Here is a 20,722-nt window from a genome sequence, read left to right as displayed (position 1 = left end):
AACACAAATAGTTAAGTATCGCCACAATTTATTTTCATATATTGGTTCTTTTAGCAACTAAAAGAAAAATACATCAGAGAAAATATAATCATATGAAACCCTGAATTGGATTTTTTTTTGCAATAGGTCTTGTGGAATAGCCGTTAACTCTCAGCCTTAGGCACCTAGGCGTAAATGGAAACAAAATACTGGGCAGATATAAGAAGTAATATTTTGAACACAAAAGGAAAAGCTAATAACTGCTAGTAAGCTGCTCAATCAGCTTTAATTATTCTAAGGACCTCATATTGATACTATAGCCATCTACCCCCTTCCTCTCACCAGGTGTGAGAATGTGAGATCCCATGAGTAACGGTGTAAAATATGAAAGAGACCAACAAGGATTGCCAAGCTAGCAGTCAAAATAACATTCCTATTTAAAAGACCTTGGGCGGTTCATACCACAACAAAGATACTCCAGGGATTATCTTTTAACTCACCTGCTTGTGGCTCAGCTGGGCTCATCCTTTTGCTTCCATCACAGATGTTATCATCTGAATTAGTCTTTTCAAAGCCAGGGGGAGATCTCAAGACAAAGACAGGAGCCTGGCCCTCGCTGATTTTCTCATGGTCTTCAGGCTCCTGCAAAGAGCAGCTTTCAGGACTGTTGCTCTGGGTATGCTTCCCTCCACTGCTGGCTGGTGAGAGATTGGCACAGAGGCTGTAGTAGTCCATGGCGTTGCTTTTGGCCAACTTGGACTCTAGAATGCTCACACCGTTTTCTCTTTTGGATTCCTCTTCTGATTGTGGAAGAACCGGACTGGATACCAGGGATGGCAGGAGGAAAGAAAAAAAACTTTCTTGTGATGTTCTGCTTTCCTCATCTCCATCTGCACTAAAAAGCATCTTGTCATTATTGGCCAGTTTCTGAAGGGCAGAGTTACAAAACTGAAAAATCTCCGGCCTGCTTGCTGAGCACGCTTCTAAATCATCTTCTTCCAAGGCATCCAGAGAGTCACTTGAGCCACTGGACTTTGGCCCCCTGCTTTCTGTGTTGGCTGAATCAGAGGCTTCTGAAAGGCTATCGCTTATGTTGTACCCATTGCAAAAGCTCATTTCTTTGGCCTCCAAGGTCTTCCTTTCTTGCTCCAGCTCTTGCTGCTCTCCTTCCTCCTCAATTGGGGGACTAATACTGCTGTACTTAGGTGAATGTGTGTCTGAGAACCGATCCAAGGAGGAATCTAGCTCAGAAGATTCTTCAGAGTCACTGCAGGTTCTAGATTCATATCCTGAAAACACATACAGACAATTTCCTTGGAGTTGTTTCCTTCCTTCCAAGCAACCTTAGAACACAGATGAAATAAAACCTCCCTGAAAAGATCCTTAAAGTGACTGTACAGCTAAGTGCAAAAAAGGATTCCTCTGTACATATCCAGAATACTGTTCTCAGAAGCAGCCAAAGGATAACAGGGACTGTCTTAAGTGACGTTTTTGAATGCCTGTCTCCGTATGTGGAGACTTTGGGGATCTGGATGGGGGAAAGTAGGTTCAGGTTCAACTATAGGAAGCCTGATAATTTTAATTGTATGCAAAATTATGTGCCTTGAATGGTAACTGGTGTTGGTTCGTGCACCTGAAATTAGATGAATTCATGTTCAAATGTGACAGAAACATCTCCCACATCCTTTCATCTCAATGACCATTTCAAATGGTGCTTCTAAGAACCCTTTTGCTTTTGCCCACACAAATGAAGGGGGCAATAAAGATGTATAGAGAAGCATACACAACACACTGAGACATTAGTGTACTAAAGATATGCACGTATTTCTAGCAAGAGGTGTGCTTTTGAGTTTGGAACAGTCCTCTCACCACTTTACTTATTTATGAAAAAACTTGCTTTTTACCTTCCTCAGCAGAGATCCGGTGCATTTGAGGTTTTCTCTCCTCCCAGATGAATATGGAGCAGCTTGAATCTACAAACATTCTGTAGTAACCACTGATGAGACAAGCCAGATCTTTGGCACTGTTGGACTCCAGCAGTACAGTGAGCACCTTGTATAGAAGACGGGAAACATGATAAGCTGAAATGTTCCTGACAGAGTTAATGTATCAGAAGTGATATGAAATATATTTACCTTGATATCTTGGAGGTAGATCTTCACCATGCTTACTTTGTCAGATTCTTTAGTGAGCTCCACTCTGCTTATGTTAGCAAATTCCGCCAGCAAGGTTACGATGTTGAGTTTGCTATTAACCACTTGACTGATTCCATATTTGGCTCCCACCAGCAAGGCAATGCATGTCTCTCTGTCCTGTAGCTTCATGGGGGGAAAGCAGCTTATGACCAAACTTAGAAAGGAACAAACTCATGCCTATGCATTCAGTGGCTACTACAATATCTATACAGTATAATTTGGACATGTAAAGAAACACACACAGGTGAAATAACACAATTTGAACTTTCATATCATTATGTTTAAATACACTTTAGTCTCAAGTAGACATTTCTGATCTGTTCAGAAGGTATTTTAATAATATTCTGTATTAGCTAACAGTTAACCTTTTCTCATATTCGTGCTTCTGCTGACAAGAAATGATAGACACCCAGCAAAGAATTGGAGCCTAAAGAGAAATCTCTCCCTCCATTCCTCTCTCTCAAATAGTGGCTTACATTTGTGCTGTCTAAACAATGGTTTAGAAATGTTTAGCATGTGTGAAATTAATTGTCATTAATTCAGAAATATGTAGTTAAACAACAGCTTATGCTTTATGAATGCAGCCAAAAGTTTACAAAAGCATTACAAAAACCTAAATGGGAATTGAACAGCTCACTTTAACACAATTCAATGTTTTATAAAAGTTACTGGCCATCATTTGTGCTGTACTGTAGTGAGGAAAGCAGGAAATTATTCAGTTATTTCATTTATTAACCATTTTTTAAAATCATTTTATTAAGATTTATAGGCCGCCCTTCTCCCTGAGGGGACTCAGGGCGGCTTACAATCACAGGGAAGGGGGTGCAATAATAAAAGACAAACAGTGAGTGAACAAAATAAAATAATAAAACACAACTTGCATTCAACAGTCAACACTCGGGCGGGTAATTTAAGAACTTATCCCCAGGCCTGCTGGGAGAGCCAGGTCTTAAGGGCCGTGCGGAAGGTCTGGATGGTGGTGAGGGTACGAATCTCAACGGGGAGATCGTTCCACAGGGTCGGAGCTGCAACAGAAAAGGCTCTCCTCCGTGTAGTCGCCAGTCGACATTGACTGGCAGATGGAATCCAGAGGAGGCCCAATCTGTGCGATCTAATCGGTTGAAGGGAGGTAATCGGCAGGAGGCGGTCTCTCAAGTACCCAGATCCACTACCATGGAGTGCTTTAAAGGTGGTCAGGTGGTAAAGGTGGTATTAACTCCAGCACTGGATGATGGTAGAAGATCTGTTTTTTCTATATTACTGATCAATTGAGGAAATTACTATTTCCACATAATTTTTTCTGAGTGAACATTTTTGGATCATCATAGCTCATTTTAACGGACATGATCAAGCTGTAGGCCCCTCACAATTTATGCCTGAGAAATGCTCACAGCTTTTAAGATGACTGGCCAACCAGTTAATTGGCAGGAGGCTGGTACTGGGAAGAAATGGGTGGAAGAGAACAGTGGCTTCATCTCAAGGTCTCCGATGGTAGGCCTTTCTGGACTGATCTTATGTGTTATCTATACAAAGACACACTAATGGGGTAGAGAGTTGAATCCAGAGACTCAAAATATAGGCACTCAACCATTTACCAACAAACATCCAGCAACCTGTTTGTCATCTGACACTATATGTAGCATCAGGCCCCTTTCTGAATGGTCATGAAGAAATGATTATGATGTAAAGATGTAGGGTCTATTTATTTCTTCGTCAACCAAAAGAGAAATAGTGTCATACATGGACTTCAGGAAAAACAGGTTACTGGTTATTTCAAGGTCAGAATCAGAAAAGACTTGGCTTGACATTTCTAATGTCGATATTGAATTTCAGAACTCTTAAAATATTCTTTAAACATTAAACATTAACAGCAAAAAGTATTTTTGAAACTTGCTACGTCCATGAACAATTGTTTCACCTTGGGAGATACTCTCGCAAGGCTAAATAAAGTCTGCTCTGTCCCCATCTCTCTAGTTGCCAGCACAATTTGAAGTGTTAACAGTTGAAAACTGTTCTTGTTTACAATCTTTACATCTACACGACCACTTCGTCCCATTACTAGCAGCTATGCAGTAAGAATTAACAACCTTCATTTTTTATTGGCATAAAATATGAAACATCTACATGGGTACTATTTTATTTTCAACTTGCCTTGCCTCCATGAATTCAAGATGGCCCTCCCCCTCCTATTGTAAACTCACAAGATCTCTGTCAGCCAGGAAAGTAAGAGAGATACTTCAAGTAATAGCTGAACAATAGCATTACTAAGAGAGATAGCTCCCTGCTCTTGCTTCAATTCATTAATTACTATGCCATCCTTTGTTTCAGAAATGGGCCACTCCTTCTTTCTTTCTTTAATGGTATCTGTACACCACATTGGAAGCAGGGAACATCTTCTGATGTGATTGATGATTTAACACTGCCACACCCTAGGTCAGGGGTCCTCAAACTTTTTAAACAGGGGTTCAATTCATGGTCCCTCAGACTGTTGGGGGACCAGACCGACTGGGTGGGTGTGGCTAGGTGGGCATGAGACTAGGTGGGCGTGACTAGGCCGACCTAGTCACATGACAATGTAACAATCCATTGAACAATGCACACAAATTAAACTTTAATTTGTTTTGCTCCTGGGGATGTTTTATTTGCTCTTGTTTGCATGTTGTTCCTTTGGTTGCCTTTTCTTTTTACTAAATCATTTTTTCAGTTGTTTAGGAGTCTAGTGGTCCACTTCAGGAAACTCAGTTTTGCAGCAATTCTTCTCAGCCCCAAGGAGCTTGAGAAATCTCTCTTTGTCTCTCCGTCTCTCTCTGTCTCTCTGTCTGTCTGTCTGTCTCTTTCTTTCTCCCTCTCTCTCTTCCTTTCTCTGTCTCAGTATCTCTCTCTCTCTCTTCCTCTCTCTCTCTCTCTCTATTTTCTGGAGGCAGGGGAGGTGGAAAACGGGCTGTTTTCATCAGTTTTTTGACCTCCAGTGGCGTCTCTGCACCCTGTTTTTCACCGCCCACACCTCCAGAACGTCTCTGCAGACCAAAATTGTTGGCCTTACCTTTCAGTTCCAGGCTGCAAGGCTCGCAAAGGTAAGTCCTTAAGGGTTCACCTAAGGGTGAACGGGTTGATGTGGGTGGGAGCTCGTGGTCCTGTGCGGGCTGGATTAATGGCTTCAGTGGGCCGCATGTAGTCCACGGGCCATAGTTTGAGGACTCATGCCCTAGTTTGTGTCATTGCATCATTATTGCAATCTGTGTCCTGGCATTTGATCACTGAATTTTATTTTGGCTCATATGGCAAGCAGTTCAATTCTAATCAATAAACATCAAATAACTGCCTTGTTTAATCTGTAAGAGGTGCAAATGATGACAAGGGGTCTTAAAAATCATTCTAAGACAGAGACCTAGCTAATTGAAATAAAGGATTCAAACTGTTTCCTTGCATCATGACATTCCCAATGACCTTGAGTAAACCCCATAAATCACAGGGATGATCTAGCTTTCATGCTGTAACATGAAGAGTTGGTGGAAAGGCTGAGACATTCACTAAAAATAATAATAATAATATTATTTTACTGTAAAAAAATAAATCTCTACTTCTTAGTCCTTGATATTTTTGAGCTTGGATGTTTTCTTGCAGAAATTTCATTACCAGGCTGGATAACACCATCAGTGGAAAGGAGAGTGGGGTTCGCTGCCGTTTATATATGTATATTAAGCGCCTTGACTTGCCAATCTTTGTGGCTTCCTTTGTGGTTCCTTGGTTAAGGTATTATTTCTTCCCTGGATGTTTATCTAGTCCTGTTTTTTGTGGTTTTTTTGCCTATTGGCTGCTGGGAACAGGATGTGTTCTAGGCTCTTGTTTCTTTTCTAGCTTTTGATTGTGTCTTTTGAATAGTGTGTAAATAGAGTTTGCGTGTCTATTGATGACTGACATGTGTGAAGGTCACATTCCAGGAATTGCCTAACATTCTAAAATGTTAACAGTGTCTCAGTATAAACTATGGTCAAATCTGTCTATGTGTTACAAGATCAAGGCACTGTTCATGTCTTCTTTCTGCTATTTGATGTTTGTGGTGCAGTCTGCCAACTGTTTGGCCTACATAGGGGCTGTAACAACCCTTACATTGAATGGTGTACATGACTCCTATTTTTTCTTCTTTGATTAATTCTGCTAGGGTGTAGATACAATATAAGCAGCCAGCAGTTTGTGCTGGCAGCAGGAAAGTGTGAGGTAAAGAAGAGACTGCCTACTGAAATTGTCATCCCTCCAAATACCCCTCCTGCATCGCAGAATGGAGAAATTGAAAAGGAAGAAATGTCAAGACAGCACTATAAGTTGTTTGAATAGTATGTCTGAGGCTTCCAGCCCCAGACTTCTAGGGGGATTACATAGCTTTCAATATGTAGATGATCAAACAGTTTATTCTCTTGTGATCCCTTCCTCTCCAATATCTCTCCTTATGGGAAAAGGGGAAGGATCAGGCAACAGAGAGATTGTCAATGAAAATCACTTGCTTTTTTCCCTTTCCATCTGCTCCCCCTGCAGAAGAAGAAGATTGGAGAGGAAGGGATTTCAAGAGAGTAAGTTGTTGGCTAGTGTGCCCATGGCATTCACATTGCTTTTGATGAGTACAAGACATTAGCAGGTATTCCAGCAATACAAAGGCTATTGCTACAAATGGTGGAGAGTAGTTGGAAGGCAAACAAAAGCCAAAAGTGTGAAATTGATTAATCTTCTCAGTATTGAGCTGGAAAACAGTTGCAGTCATGTGATTTCCCACTTAGCAACTGCTTTGCTTAGCAGCAAAGTTGCTGGTCCTAAGTAGGACTACCTATATCTGCAAGAAAAAAACAACATCAGAGAACCCAACAGCTCAGCCCTGAACTACTTATTTTCTTTTCTATTAGACATCATAAATTTACCATGAGCGTGGCATTGAAGACTTTCCCCCCATAGAGTTTCAGGTCTCCAAGAATCTGCAGGTAACACAATCGCACTTGGGCTGCCGAAAGGAGATTCTGCAATTGTTGAAAAGCAAAGTTAACACAACCAGATCTTCATAATTGGTAGGGCCACAGCCTCTTATACATTATTACTCTCATACAATAAAATTTGGGTTCAATGATAATATGGCAAGCTACTACTGGGTTTCTCTGAAAATAAGACAGGGTCTTCTTTTCTTTTGACCCCCAAAATAAGCGCTAGGCCTTATTTTTTGGGAGGTAGCGAGCATGGTTACCTCATGCCTGCTGCTGTGTTGCGATATTTTCAGGGAGGGTTTATTTTGGGGAGAGGGCTTATTTTAGTGCATATACTCAGAAGCCTGATTGGGCTTATTATTCGGGGAGATCTTATTTTCAGGGAAACAGGGTACTACCACTACCTTCTTGGGACAATAATGGGGCAAATGTTCCAATTGTCCACCAGTATTATAAGGCATCTCTGAATCAGAAATATAGACAGTTCTTGTTTACTGACTGCTTCGTTTAGCAACTATTCACAGTTACAGCAGTGATGAACAAGTAACTTTATGACCAATCTTCACATGTATTATCTTTACAGATCATAAAGAAAATGAAAGCTGAAGTAAGATCATAAGCTGTAGTTTCACCTAGGGATTGCTTTATTTAGTGACCAAATTTGCAGGTTCCAATTGTGTTCATTAAATGAGGACTATCTGTAGTCTTGGGAACAGTCAGTATTTCTGAAGGTACCACAGAGTAATATTCAGCACAGAAATATTGTGTTTCCTTTTAACTAATGATGTTATCCCAAGCATTGAACAATACAGTAAAATATGAGACTAGTTGATTCCCAATAAATACAAACCCATATTCAAATCACAAAGATAGACAATTATTAACCAGCTTTATCGGTATTGGCCTACTTTTTTACCGACAGCATATGCACATCGTAAAATTCCCCAGGGATCCATCATTGTGCTCTTGGAACATAAGTGTTATTATGGTATTAATTTTTCACAGAGGGGTCAAATCACACTTTTTAGTCAATGACGTGATCATTTGTATTTGTACACACAGCCACACAACTCCCCTTTTTATACTTTACTGGCCACTAATATTTTCTAGTCTCTCCCTGTGCCATCTTGGTCCTACTTATAAAAGAACTGATTTTATTATTATAGAAATACATTCTCTATTCTTCCTTATTCTTTCCAACAGTAAAGATGAAAGATTTCTCCAGTTGTGTCCAATTCTAGCGGGCGGTGTTCATATCCATTTCTTAACAGAGGGAACCAGTGTTGCCTGAAGACACTTCCGTGGTCAGGTGGCCAGCCTATCTACTGAGGCACATGGAACGCTGTTACCTTCCCACCGAAGTGGTACCTATTTATGTATTCACATTTGTATACTTTCAAACTGCTAGAAGGGCAGGAGCTGAGGCAAAGATGGGTGCTCACATGGGATTCTGGTCTCAAACCCTGCCTGTCAGCTTTCCAGCTAACAAGCTTAATGTCTTTAATCTTTAAGCCATTGCACTCCCTTGCTTTCCAATAGTAAGTATTGGTATTTGGGAAAGGAAAAAATAGGTTCTATAAGAATAATTCAGGAATAAAAAGGATCTAACAAAGAAGATGATGGCAGAGTCAAGGTCCATTAGAAGGTGACCCAAAGGTGCTTTTTCAAGGGGCACTTAAATCTTTAAGAGGTTTCCTTGGAAGACGTTTTGCTTCTCATCCAAGAAGCAAAACATCTTCAAAGAAAAAACAGAAAGTCCAGTTGCCTCTTGAAAAAGCACCTTTGGGATAACCATGACCTGGATGACTGAGAATCTCCGTAGACAATTAGAAGGTGACCTTTCCAGATATCTTAAAGCCACTTTACCTTTTGCCTTGGGTCCAGCAAAAGATGATTCCTCTTCATATGGAAACTAATAGCTTTTTTGATGTCTTTGCCTCTCATGTTTCGGAGCAGAGTTGGAGAAATAAAATTTTCTATTCCCCAATCCTTCCTGCAGCATAAGGAAAAAAGAGAGGGGGGAAAAAACTATCCTGAAATGATCGTCTGGCAGAACTTGCAATCACCATCCTATAATTGTTACAGAAGGATTTAGAGTTCACAACTGCAATGCACTGTAGGCTTCAGCAATTGCTAGCCTTCAAAACCAGAAGTGGCATTGTTCTCAACAACAGGCATCCACCTGAGTTGGACAGTCAAGGAGAACAAATGATGCAAACGACTCAAGACCAACCTATATGACAGATCATCTTTGAACTCCTTGGCTCAAGAGTACAGTGGTACAGTGGTTAGAATGCAGTACTGCAGGCTACTTCTGCTGTCTGCCGGCTGCCTGTAATTTGGCAGTCTGAATCTCACCAGGCTCAAGGTTGACTCAGCCTTCCATCCTTCCGATAAAATGAGTAGACTTTACAAACTGAATATTTTTTCACTTACTCAATATACTTTAGTGATATTTTTTGTGGCTGAGCACAGGTGATTATCCGTTCTTGGATGTGCAAGGCGGCCAGCCGTAACGCGACACTGCATTTCATCTCAACAGCAAACCTTTCTTGAAGGACATCACTACAGCTCTGAAATGGACAGAGCCAGGTTAACAAGGGGGGAGAAGAGACATACACTTGCACCAGGTTACATTAAACAAGATTTAATCTAATCCTGTTATTGTAAGAAGTAGTTTCTACTGTTAGACTATTTGGCAATTATGTTGGTTGCAAAGCCCAATGTTTAATTAATTTGTTTGGGTCATGTACAGTTTGAGACTGGTACACACATGCACACATTAGCTGGATAGAGAATAAGCTTTTAACATTTCACATTATAGAATATGTAGGTGTGTGTTAGAGACAGATTTGTATTTGTTTTCAAATATAATATTCACCCATAGTTTATTTTAATAGTAATATTCTTATTATTTTGCCAATTGTTAATATGCTTTCTTTCCAATTTAGCTGCTTTTGACTTAGAGTATTGTGAGTTAGATATGTTTCTCCGAAAATAAGACAAGGTCTTATTTTCTTTTGACCTCCGAAATAAGTGCTTGGCCTTATTTTTTGGGAGGTCTTATTATTTTTGAGGTGCAGAAGGCGGCGAGCGTGGTCAACTCATGGCTGCTGCTATGTTGCAATATTTTCGGGGAGGGCTTATTTTAGTGCATGCGTTTAAAAGTCCGATTGGGCCTATTATCCGAGGAGGTCTTATTTTCAAGGAAACAGGATAGCTAAACAAAGCAGAAGGAATTCTGGCAACCATAAACCATCCATTACATTCCTGCTGCGACATTATGCTAGGCAATCAATACACGAACAAGTACCTAATATAGGCTGTTTTAATTGTGATTTATTCTCATACAGAAAGAAAATATATGAACACATTACATAAACGTTAGTGTGATTGCAGCCTATGTGTTTATCTGAGTAGGGGTAATATATGAACATTTCTATGTAAGGGTCCATATCTAAGAAACATATTAGAATATTGTTATCTTTTTTGACAATAGGGTAGAGAGCAATCACTGGTAAAGAATTTCTTGAACTTTTCAGTGTGTTGTTTAAATATTTTTTTCATTTATTCACTTAACAAGGGATGATATTGAAAATATAGGGTGGAAACGGAATCCAAGGATAATTGAACATTAAAGTGAAAAGCATTTAACAAGTTTCACAAGTATGTAGATTGTCCCCAGTGAAAGCTAGCTTTCTCTAAACCTGAGATGCAAATTTTAAATCAACAAATGATGGTATGAGGCCTTTAAGAATGTTTTTCTTTTCTTACTGACCTGTTAAATTTGTCAAGCTTCTTCCTACTGTCACAAAGAGAACTGCACTCATGGAAAATTATCTGCACTCTGAAACAATTATACATTCTTCAACCCCATTTTACTATCCATCATCACCCCATTCTTATTTCTGCACATATATCCCATTTGGACACACAATGTGGCCTTTATTTTTTCCTGTTTGTCACTGTAATTATAAAATGCATGTAAAATTAAAGTCAAAATTTCTGAAATAGATTAAATCTTGAATGATTCCAAATGTTCAAACAATTGGAAAAGTATTATTAGAGTTTTGCAGTGTTGTGTTATACTCATGTGTATATTCATTATGTGAAGGCACCAACATTATTATGGATGAATAAACTTGTATGATACTTGGGTTTATGCTAATTATTGATGAAGCCTAACCAAGTCAGAAAAGCTCATAGTGTATTCCCACATCACCTGCAAGTAGAGATATTCAAAAGCCACTGGATCTTCCTGCAAAAGATGCAATGGATCTCTGGGGATAAAGCAAACTCTGAAGAGGCATCGATAATTATGAGACTCTTTTTTCTGAACCACCTGAAACAAAGAAGAGATGATAGGTAGGTAGGTAGGTAGGTAGGTAGGTAGGTAGGTAGGTAGGTAGGTAGATAGATAGATAGATAGATAGATAGATAGATAGATAGATAGATAGATAGATAGATAGATAGATAGCGGCAGATAGACAGATAGAGTCTATACCATACTGTTGTGGCTCAGTAGAAGCCTTTGGAGCTGCTATCAGACTGACACAGAAATCTACTGTGAGTGGTTTCAGGATGCTCACAGGAGAAGATAACAAGCAGCTGGGGCTCGTTAGAGTCTTCTCCTACGGATAAAAAGACTGATGGTGCCACGCCCTGGTTGCAGAAGTCAATGTTCTCCGTTCGTGTGTAACCATTGAGAGAAGCCTTTAGCTAAGTGTCTGGATTCACGTAACTCTGTTTGGTATTTAGTTTGAGTGAAGACTTTTCGTAAGAGCCGTTTATCTATGTTTATTTTGGGCTTGCAGCCAGCTTGAGCCGGGACTGATAAAGACATTCCTTTGTGTGTGGTTGTCGTTTCTGAACGAGCAAAGAGGGGGGTCAGAACAGCATACTATCACTATAACAAAAGTCCTTATTATTGGAAACCATATAAATATATAAATAAAGGGACGCGATGGCTCAGTGGCTAAGACACTGAGCTTGTTAGAAGGTCGGCAGTTCAGCAGTTCGAATGCCTAGCACTGTGTAACGAGGTACGCTCCTGTTACTTGTCCCAGCTTCTGCCAACTAGCAGTTTGAAAGTATGTAAAAAATGCAAGTAGAAAAATGGGGACCACTTTAGTGGGAAGGTAATAATGCTCCATGCGCCCTTGGCGTTTAGTCATGCCAGCCACATGACCATGGAGACATCTTCGGACAGCGCTAGCTCTTTGCCTTAGAAACGGAGATGAGCACCGCCCCTCATATATTACCAAATTTGTGCAACTGCCAACATTCCTCTTTCTGGTAACAAAATTACCCAGAAATCACCACTATTTTGATTTTCATTTTGGCTGTGTACACAAAGTTGGAAAGCAATCAGATAAAATGAGCACTTGTGATCAAATGGTAAAATGATAGGTGGCTGCTCAGAACAACTCACCTTAAAAATTCAGTTAGAGTTGCCAAGGGTAGGGGGGGATTTTGAATCACCCAAATCTTTGGGGAAACCTAATCTATGTGGATCTCATCAAAGAAACCAAAAGAATGGAAATTCATGTCTAACAATTTTAAACACTCAATCATTCAGTATCTACTATTATAACAAGGTGAGTGCTTGACATTCTGGAAGAGGGAATTGAAGAAAGAGATTTTGTATGACAATCAGTGTCATTTCAAGATGATTCATTAGGGAAGCAATTTATATTAAATACACTTCAGCATGACTTCAGTACAGTTCAATGGTACTTTAAAGAAAACAAAGTGGTATTAAATAAACATTTATGGTCCACCATCAGGAATAAGATTATACAAATTCCAAAGAGGGTGTTTAAAATTTTACTTTGAATAACAAATTGATAGCTGTTAACATTGTATTGAAAAGAGTTAATGAAAGTAGATTCCAAGGAAACTGGTATATCAAATCAAATCAAATCCAAATAAATGAAAATTGGGATTATTTCAATAAGGCAGCTGCTATATAAACAGATTTACAAGTGTGTAATGTTCTGAATGGATAGCTCCAGTTTTCATCAGCCATATATTTTGTAGGGATACATATTTCAGTTTTGGAAGGTGTGAAAGTTGTGGTTTTATTAATGTGACTGATCTATAAATCCAATTTCTATGGTCATGCTGGTCAAGCTGATAGGAATTGATAATTGGAGTTTGTACTCTCCCAATCTATGGATTATGAAGCACAGAAGACAAAATGCCAAAGTGAGCAATTCTAACCTCCCTGCACTGATTAGTATCCCAGGCAAAAGTTCATTAATTTGTCCACAGCAGTGAAACTCACCCGTCCAATGAGCTCATCGTCATGCAGAAGATACATCTTCAACACATTATACTGTTCTTCCAAAACCAAGGCAAAATGTTCAATGCTTTGAATGGATAGCTTTTCTTTCAAAGTGAGAACAATATCCTATCAATTATGGGTGTAAAAAAATCACAATTTCAACAACATGTAGAAATTATCTAGGTCCACACAATGATACACTTGGAGAGCTTAATTGTTCACAAGGATAATTGTACACACGTCATAAGATATGGCAGATCTGATCCATGATGGAGAAGCCATTCAAATGCATAACAATTCTTTGCCACATAATCTTGGCTAGTGTAGTTTACTGACAACGAACCCCCATTGTTGACTGCAATGTAATCTGACAACAATTCGGGGAAAAAAATACCCACATGGATTAGAATCAAAATAGAATACAATCCAGCACACAGATATGGAGGATTACAATTTGTACTACTGATTTCTCTGACAGTTAAGTAAGGATTACCATGCATTAGAAAGAAGTAATAAAATTTGCAATGAAGGGAATTAACCATAGGCTACAATAAAATCTTCTACTTGGGTAAATGTGGATCATGTCCCAATCAAATTTATGAGCGTTAAAAAAATACAGGGGAGCATTATGGCTGAGGCAAGTTGGCTATTTCATTGCTTTCTTATTCTATTTTTAAAAGACTTCAGCAAACAAAAATACTGAAATATAATGTTTGGTTCATGAGGGTCCAAGAGGTTCCATCATGTACCAGATTTGTTACTTTACCTGCTCATAATGTTTTCCATTATTGTAGTAGATTCTGTAGCAATGTATTCATCTTCTGGCTTTCGTCACTGAGTTTAAAGGGGATTACATGTCTCTTCTCATTTTATTCAATTTATCTCAACAAAACATCTTGCAATATAGAGGAGAGTTTGAGAAATATTCACAAGGCCAACTCCTCAATGGCCACCATTGCCAAGTGGGAGTTCCCAATCCAATATTTAATCACTATATTACACTTAAACATACCTTGACTGTTGTGTTTGCTTCAAACTTGAATGCTTTAGTCTGTCCATTTTCTAAATAGACTTTGAGAACATTGGGCATACACAGAAGAGAACTTCCCTAGACAAACACACAAAAGGCAGCAACCAGTGAATACGTTTGACTCTCAAATTTTGTGTGAAATATGCAGCAATTTACTGAGGAACAAAAGGAGTTCTAAGCAGAAAGTAAAGTTTGCTTAGTTCTAGGGATTTCCTCCCGAGTCCCTTACTGGCTTTCAAGGCTTAATAGGGTTTGGGGACATTTACATTTTAAAGAACATTTTGTCATGTTGAGGTGCTGTTGTATATTTAATTTTGAGCATTTATTTTTCTGTCTATAGAGCAAGCCTGCCAGCCAGAGGTTACAGAGCAGGAAATAAATGCTGTTAGGTAAAGAATTAGCCTTCCTGTTGCTTGCCTTTCTGTTGTCTCTTGGGTGCAAATGAAAGAAATCAAAAGATTAAATTTAATTCTAGTGCTATAAAGCAGCCTCCTTGTGGGAAAGTTAAGGCATTGCCACATGCTTTGGAGATAGTAAAAAGGATAATTCTTTGTGATTTCCAGATTCCAGCCATCCTTCCAATACTTTAGTTTGTTACCTTATCCAGAATAGTTTATTATTTTTATTATTGAATAAAATATTATTTATTATTGTTTTATATTGGCAGGATTTAGTTAATTCAGCCAGTTCTCAAGTCAGCAGTCATGATCTGTTTTGCTTGCCAGTGGGACCAGAGCCCCGAGAAACCTCACTTGCACAAGTTCCATTGGTTTAAAGACTTTGAAGAAGGGATATGCCTTAATGAAATATGAATAGTTGGTAATCTTGCAATTCCAAAGGATTTTTCTTTAGCTCAACATTTTATAATGTTTTAAGATCCCTAAAGAGGTTCTTTTTCAAAATTCCTTCACAAAGAACAATGAACCTCTCCAGGAATAAGTATTGGCTTTTTAAATGGTAGGGTCTTAATTTAGGAATGTCTTTCTGCACTTGAATGGCTCAATCAACACTTTAAAAAATAATAATAATTGTAACACAATCTTAACACACTATAACCTTATCCTTTAATTTTGCATAGATCTAACAAAAAGCAAGGAATAGGGTAGGTTTTTTGTCTACATCTGGTATTCTCAAGGGTCTCCTCCAACACCAACTTTCAAAAAAGACAATAACTCTTTTTATCCTTTTTCTTCGAAGTCCAACTTTCACTTCTGTAGAATGTCACTAGAAAAACCATGTCCTGCATGATTTTAATTGTTAAGGGTATAAATGTGTCATAGCATCTGAATATCTTTTACCAAAACCTTTGCTGCTACCCTACTAAATGTTGGTCTGTGTCATATATCTGGACTGTTGGTTCCTTTATCGTTGACAGTTGATCTTAAAAGGCAGAAACTATTTACTGCTTTAATATCTTCTGACTGACATTCCAGTCCATTTCAATTTGCTGATATCTAAGATGTCAATGTGTTAAGTAATTCATCTTTCACTGCATTGAGTTTATTTCATGTTCACACTGTAATTTTATCTTTGCAGCTTTAGATTTTCTTTTTCTGCATGACAATTCCCAAAGGGCTCTACTCTAGCCATGTGACAAACATACAATCAGCTCTTCTTCAGTAGCGTATTGGGTACCCTTTGACCCAAAAGGCCCATCTTTCACTATAGGTACTCCTTAACATAGAACACTTTGTTTAGTTACCAAAGATACAATGGCACTGTAAAAAGTGACAAAATTTGGATGCTTGGCAACTGACTCATATTTATGATGGTTGCAGTCACGCGATCACCTTTTGCAACCTTCTGACAAGCAAAGTCAATGGGGAAGCCAGATTCACTTAACAACCGTGAAATGGGACAAAATTCATTTAACAATAGAAATTGTGGTTTAATTGTGGTTGTAAATCAAGGACTATCTGTACTATATAATCAATCACTTTACTGTGTCTATCCATGGGGTTTTCTCAGCAAAATATGGAAGTGATTCATCGTTGTCTTCTCCCACGCACTATGAATTAATGCTGACATCCACTTTCAACATCTTTCTGTGTTGCTGTTGGCCAATGTAGGTGCCTGCTTGCTTTAGCTGTGATGACCTTCAAGCTTGCTCAGCCTGCTGGGGTTATATATATATATATCTATACTTGTGGCATATTCTCCCATTATTCTTTAATCATTCCTCTCAGGATCACCTCCTCCCCCGCTTCCCATGATGAGGCAGCATAGCAGAACTGAGGGGAGATCATCATTTACATAGCCAGATTCCTCAAATGACCCATGCAGAGGATTGCCACAGGGTGATATACAAGCCTTACCTTGGAAAAGTAAGGTTTAAAAGCATTTCGTCTCATCAACAATTGATGCCTTCAGCCCAACACTGTGAAAGCACTTCTGGGATTTTTCCAAAAAAATCTGACTTCAGCTGTAATATTCCATTTAAAATTACTACTGTGATGGGCCCTCCTGCAAAGGTTGCTGTGCCATTTGGAAAAATACTGTAAAATATCTGGGAAGGCTATCTATCTTCCTGCATGGATAAGAGCAGATGGACTTAGGGAGATCCCTATATGTAAAACAATGCTTCCTGTTGTATATCCATGAGCTCATAATCCTTGACTGAGCTGAAGAAAAAAGGCTAGACGGCGAGCAATGTGATTAGAAATGGGAGAACAATAGGTCTGGTTTGCATCATAATGCAAAACTACTGATTTAACATTTTCCAGGAAACGCGATTGGAACTGCAGCCGTATTCACGCAATATTGGAACCTTTTCCACACAGCTTTCACATTAAAAATACGCATATTAAATATTTTGAAGAAAAGTGCATTGTCTCAAGAGGACAGGATATATTAAAATGGACTGCATTCAAGAAAACGGCAGATAAAACCTGTGTGCTAGAAACATGTCCATGCATATTACCAGAAGATGCATGCAAAAATGGAGAAGAATATTTGTGAAAACTTCAAACTGAGGTCAACTTAATTCAAAAAAGGGAAACTGAGTGAAAGCAAAATGGAAGGATTTATTTATCTCTGCCAGGTGTAACCTGTAGCAAAGTGTTCACAAGTTTGTAAACAGAAAAGGAACAGGGGAAAAAATAGGGTTCTGTTAATACCCCATGCAGAAATGGGTAACTTGAGCCTCTCAACTATTTCTGAATTCCCAGCAACAGCAGTCAGCTTAGCCAATAATGAGAGGTTATGGAAACCATAGTTTACCAAAACTCGGAGAAATGCAGGGGATCCCTACTTTTTAGATTAACAATTTTGCAATTACATTGTTTATTAATGCCCCAGCAGGAGAAATAGTGTACTATGTAATAATATGTCCACACACAGAAAATACAAATATCAGAAAAATGCTGTTACAAAAATTTAAGGTGGCTTCTGTGATTGCTCAATAGAATCGTGCATGTAGATAACAAACAAACCCTTGAGCTTTAATTCATGATCATGGCTACCATTTTGATACCATTTCTCCCGTCCCACTGTAGATGCTCCTGTTAGCATTATTATTCCATTCCATTTTCTTTTTCCAAGAATACTAAGGACAATTTGATTTCAGCGTGCTTACTGAATCAGGTTGAAACATACACTTTTAACAAGCTTTTTCCTTCTAACAAGGAGAGAAAGATTTTTGTTTATTTTTCATTGGCATCCTAGTTGGTTCAAATGACCTTGAGCCCATGGATCCATCTGACAAAGTGCAAATATATTTAAGTTGGAGGGAATAACAGTTGTGAAAAGGCCAAGTTGTCTTCATTTCATGCTCACTCTCAGTCAGTGCAGTTAGCTTAATATGTAATTTGGTCTACCTGTCAAAATTTTAAAGCCAACTATTCCATATGGCTTGGCAATGATAGCATTCACACAAACCTGATTATGTCCATTCACAACAACCTCTTCCGCAAAACGGACTTTAACAGGATTTGTTTTTAGCCTGGCTCTTTTTTCCGCTGTAAGAAAAGATGATTTAGGGCCACCCTGAAAAACAAAAGCACTGGATTGGCAAACTATTATACAACATGGTAACAAATTCTGAGAGCACTTAATGCCTTCTCACAACAGGAATTGACACAGAATCACAAAAAGAGTAAGACCAGAAGCTTGCTGGATCAGAGCAAGGGACCATCAAGTACAAAAGGTGGGTAATTTGGAATCTTCACAACATTTCCTCCTTTTTGAAACTCCTGGATTTTTTTTTTCTTGTGACAATACGTAATCCCTTGCTTCAGGGTAGGGTCAGGGTGACTGAATGGAGCTGAGCGTTTACCAGCCAGATGCCCTTCCTGACACCTATGCAAAGTTCGCAGCAAATATTTTCTCTTTGTGCCCTGATAGAGAAACATCTGCCACTGCCTACGATTGGCCTCTCAACCTTCCAAGTGGGAGGTGAGAGTCTTTATCTCTAGATCATCATGCTGTGCCAACTCCTAGAATATTTCATTTCATTTTATTATTATTATTTTATTTTTATTTTATTTTATATTATATTATCTATCATATCTCTCTCTCTCTCTCTCTCTCTCTCTCTCTCTCTCTCCCTCCCTCCCTCCCTATCTATCTATCTATCTATCTATCTATCTATCTATCTATCTATCTATCTATCACATTTCTGAACCACCCTTCTTTCTCAACAAACCATAACCACCAAGAACTAACAGCAAGGTTTCATGCTCTTTTCTCGGGGTAAACATGTGAAAAGTAGAGCATGAGCCCTAAAATAGGCAGCATAGTTAAGAAAAGTGGATTTCAAGTCCTCCAAAAATGTTAATGTTGGCATCAACACTGGCCCAATCTCCTTGCACATTTTTTTAGAGCAGTTAGCCCTTTTCTTCTGAAGTTCCCAAATGGAGCATGAAAAAGAGGGACAAGTTTTTTCACAACCATCTTCCTTAATTTGTTGCCTTCTAAGTTACAATACCCATTAGCCCAACCAACATGGATTGCAATGCTAAAAGTACAACCTGAATTCTTGGAGCAGCCTTTCTTAATAGATGATTTTTAGATGCTTAGAATCACAACTCCTAACCTTATCTTCAGAACGAATGAGTTTCATTATAACAACAGTCGAACAAAACACAGCTCACATTCAGCCTTTGCAACAACTCTTCTCAACTTGGAGCACCCCTTGTAATTCTCAACAATCCCAGCTTGAAATGAATGAACGGGATGGGTTAGGGAAAGGGTGTCAAACTGGCGGCCCATGGGCCAGATGTGTTACACGTAGACCACGCCCACCCCAACTCCGCGAAGGGAAAAATGTTGTGAAACATGTGATGGCAATGTGAAGCCACGAGTTTGGCCCCCCTGGGTTAGGGTGACATAAAACATCTGGAAGGTAGAAGGAGTTGGAAGGCCTGTTTATAACAAGTGGGATGTGGAAGGATCTTGCTTCTAAAGGTGGAATCTCTTAATTGTCATGACTAATTGCTATCACAGTGACAGTTATTTAGTGGCCATCAACACTGCCTTGTGGTAGACAACCTTTTACTGTATGTTAAGTGAAGCCAACGTAATCTATTTTTTGTAACTATGTGCTGAGTGCAGATGTACATCATCTTCCACTATTCAACTCATCACCAGACCCTGAATTCTTGCATTGTCTTAGTTAGGGGGGGTGGGAGAGAACTCTGATTACTGTCAACACTGTGCATTTATCACTCTCTTTCATGTCTCTTTATTGCAGTGGTTTTCAGCACCCTTAAACAAACCTGCTTTGATAGGATTATCTGGAAATTGAACTTTTGCTGCATCCCACTACAAATATTGATGAACATATTGTGATGCCAATTCTCAATGTCTTCTCAATTTCTATCACCCCTTAATGCATGTATTTCCTGAGTTAGGACTGGTGGTATTTTTTTTATTACAATTAAATATATTTAAAAAATCAGGAAAGAAAAAGAACATTCCAGAACTATGCAATCTCTGAATTAGCAGGTCTAAGAAATAAATGCAAAATGGTTCAAATGTACAGAGAAGGAGGAGGTCTAGTTCCAAGCAGTTGGTTTCACACATGCCCCCAAAAGTTCAGAACTTTTATCAACACCAAACAACCCACCAAAGTGAACAGAAAACAGGTTTTATTTTATGACTTTTAGTTTACCAACAATTTCAGAATGTATTTATATTTTATTACCCACAGTTATATTGACCAGCTATCTTTGCATGTGCTAAAAATGTCTTCTCAAAGTGCATGTTTTCAGTGAAGAGTTTGGCACTAATGTCCTTCCTAATCTTCTTTATATATATAAAAAAGGCT

The 20,722-nt window shown here is 38.8% G+C and overlaps 1 protein-coding gene across 1 annotated transcript in view; it reads right to left on the bottom strand.

Moving 5' to 3' along the window:
• The window catches only part of FRMPD1 (FERM and PDZ domain containing 1), a 32,017-nt gene that overhangs the window by 2,743 nt on the left and 8,552 nt on the right, over nucleotides 1-20,722 (bottom strand). Inside the window, exons 5-14 of the mRNA XM_032213803.1 lie at nucleotides 18,334-18,441; nucleotides 14,440-14,535; nucleotides 13,428-13,553; nucleotides 11,364-11,483; nucleotides 9,578-9,714; nucleotides 9,008-9,134; nucleotides 7,085-7,180; nucleotides 2,115-2,297; nucleotides 1,884-2,031; nucleotides 480-1,268 (exon numbers count right to left, since the gene is read on the bottom strand). Coding sequence (XP_032069694.1) covers nucleotides 480-1,268; nucleotides 1,884-2,031; nucleotides 2,115-2,297; nucleotides 7,085-7,180; nucleotides 9,008-9,134; nucleotides 9,578-9,714; nucleotides 11,364-11,483; nucleotides 13,428-13,553; nucleotides 14,440-14,535; nucleotides 18,334-18,441 — 1,930 coding nt within the window. The remainder of the gene's footprint in view (nucleotides 1-479; nucleotides 1,269-1,883; nucleotides 2,032-2,114; nucleotides 2,298-7,084; nucleotides 7,181-9,007; nucleotides 9,135-9,577; nucleotides 9,715-11,363; nucleotides 11,484-13,427; nucleotides 13,554-14,439; nucleotides 14,536-18,333; nucleotides 18,442-20,722) is intronic.

This window comes from Thamnophis elegans, chromosome 3 (assembly GCF_009769535.1).
Source record: "Thamnophis elegans isolate rThaEle1 chromosome 3, rThaEle1.pri, whole genome shotgun sequence".
Classification (NCBI taxonomy): Eukaryota; Metazoa; Chordata; class Lepidosauria; order Squamata; family Colubridae; genus Thamnophis; species Thamnophis elegans.
This window is presented reverse-complemented; position numbering and strand designations above follow the sequence as displayed.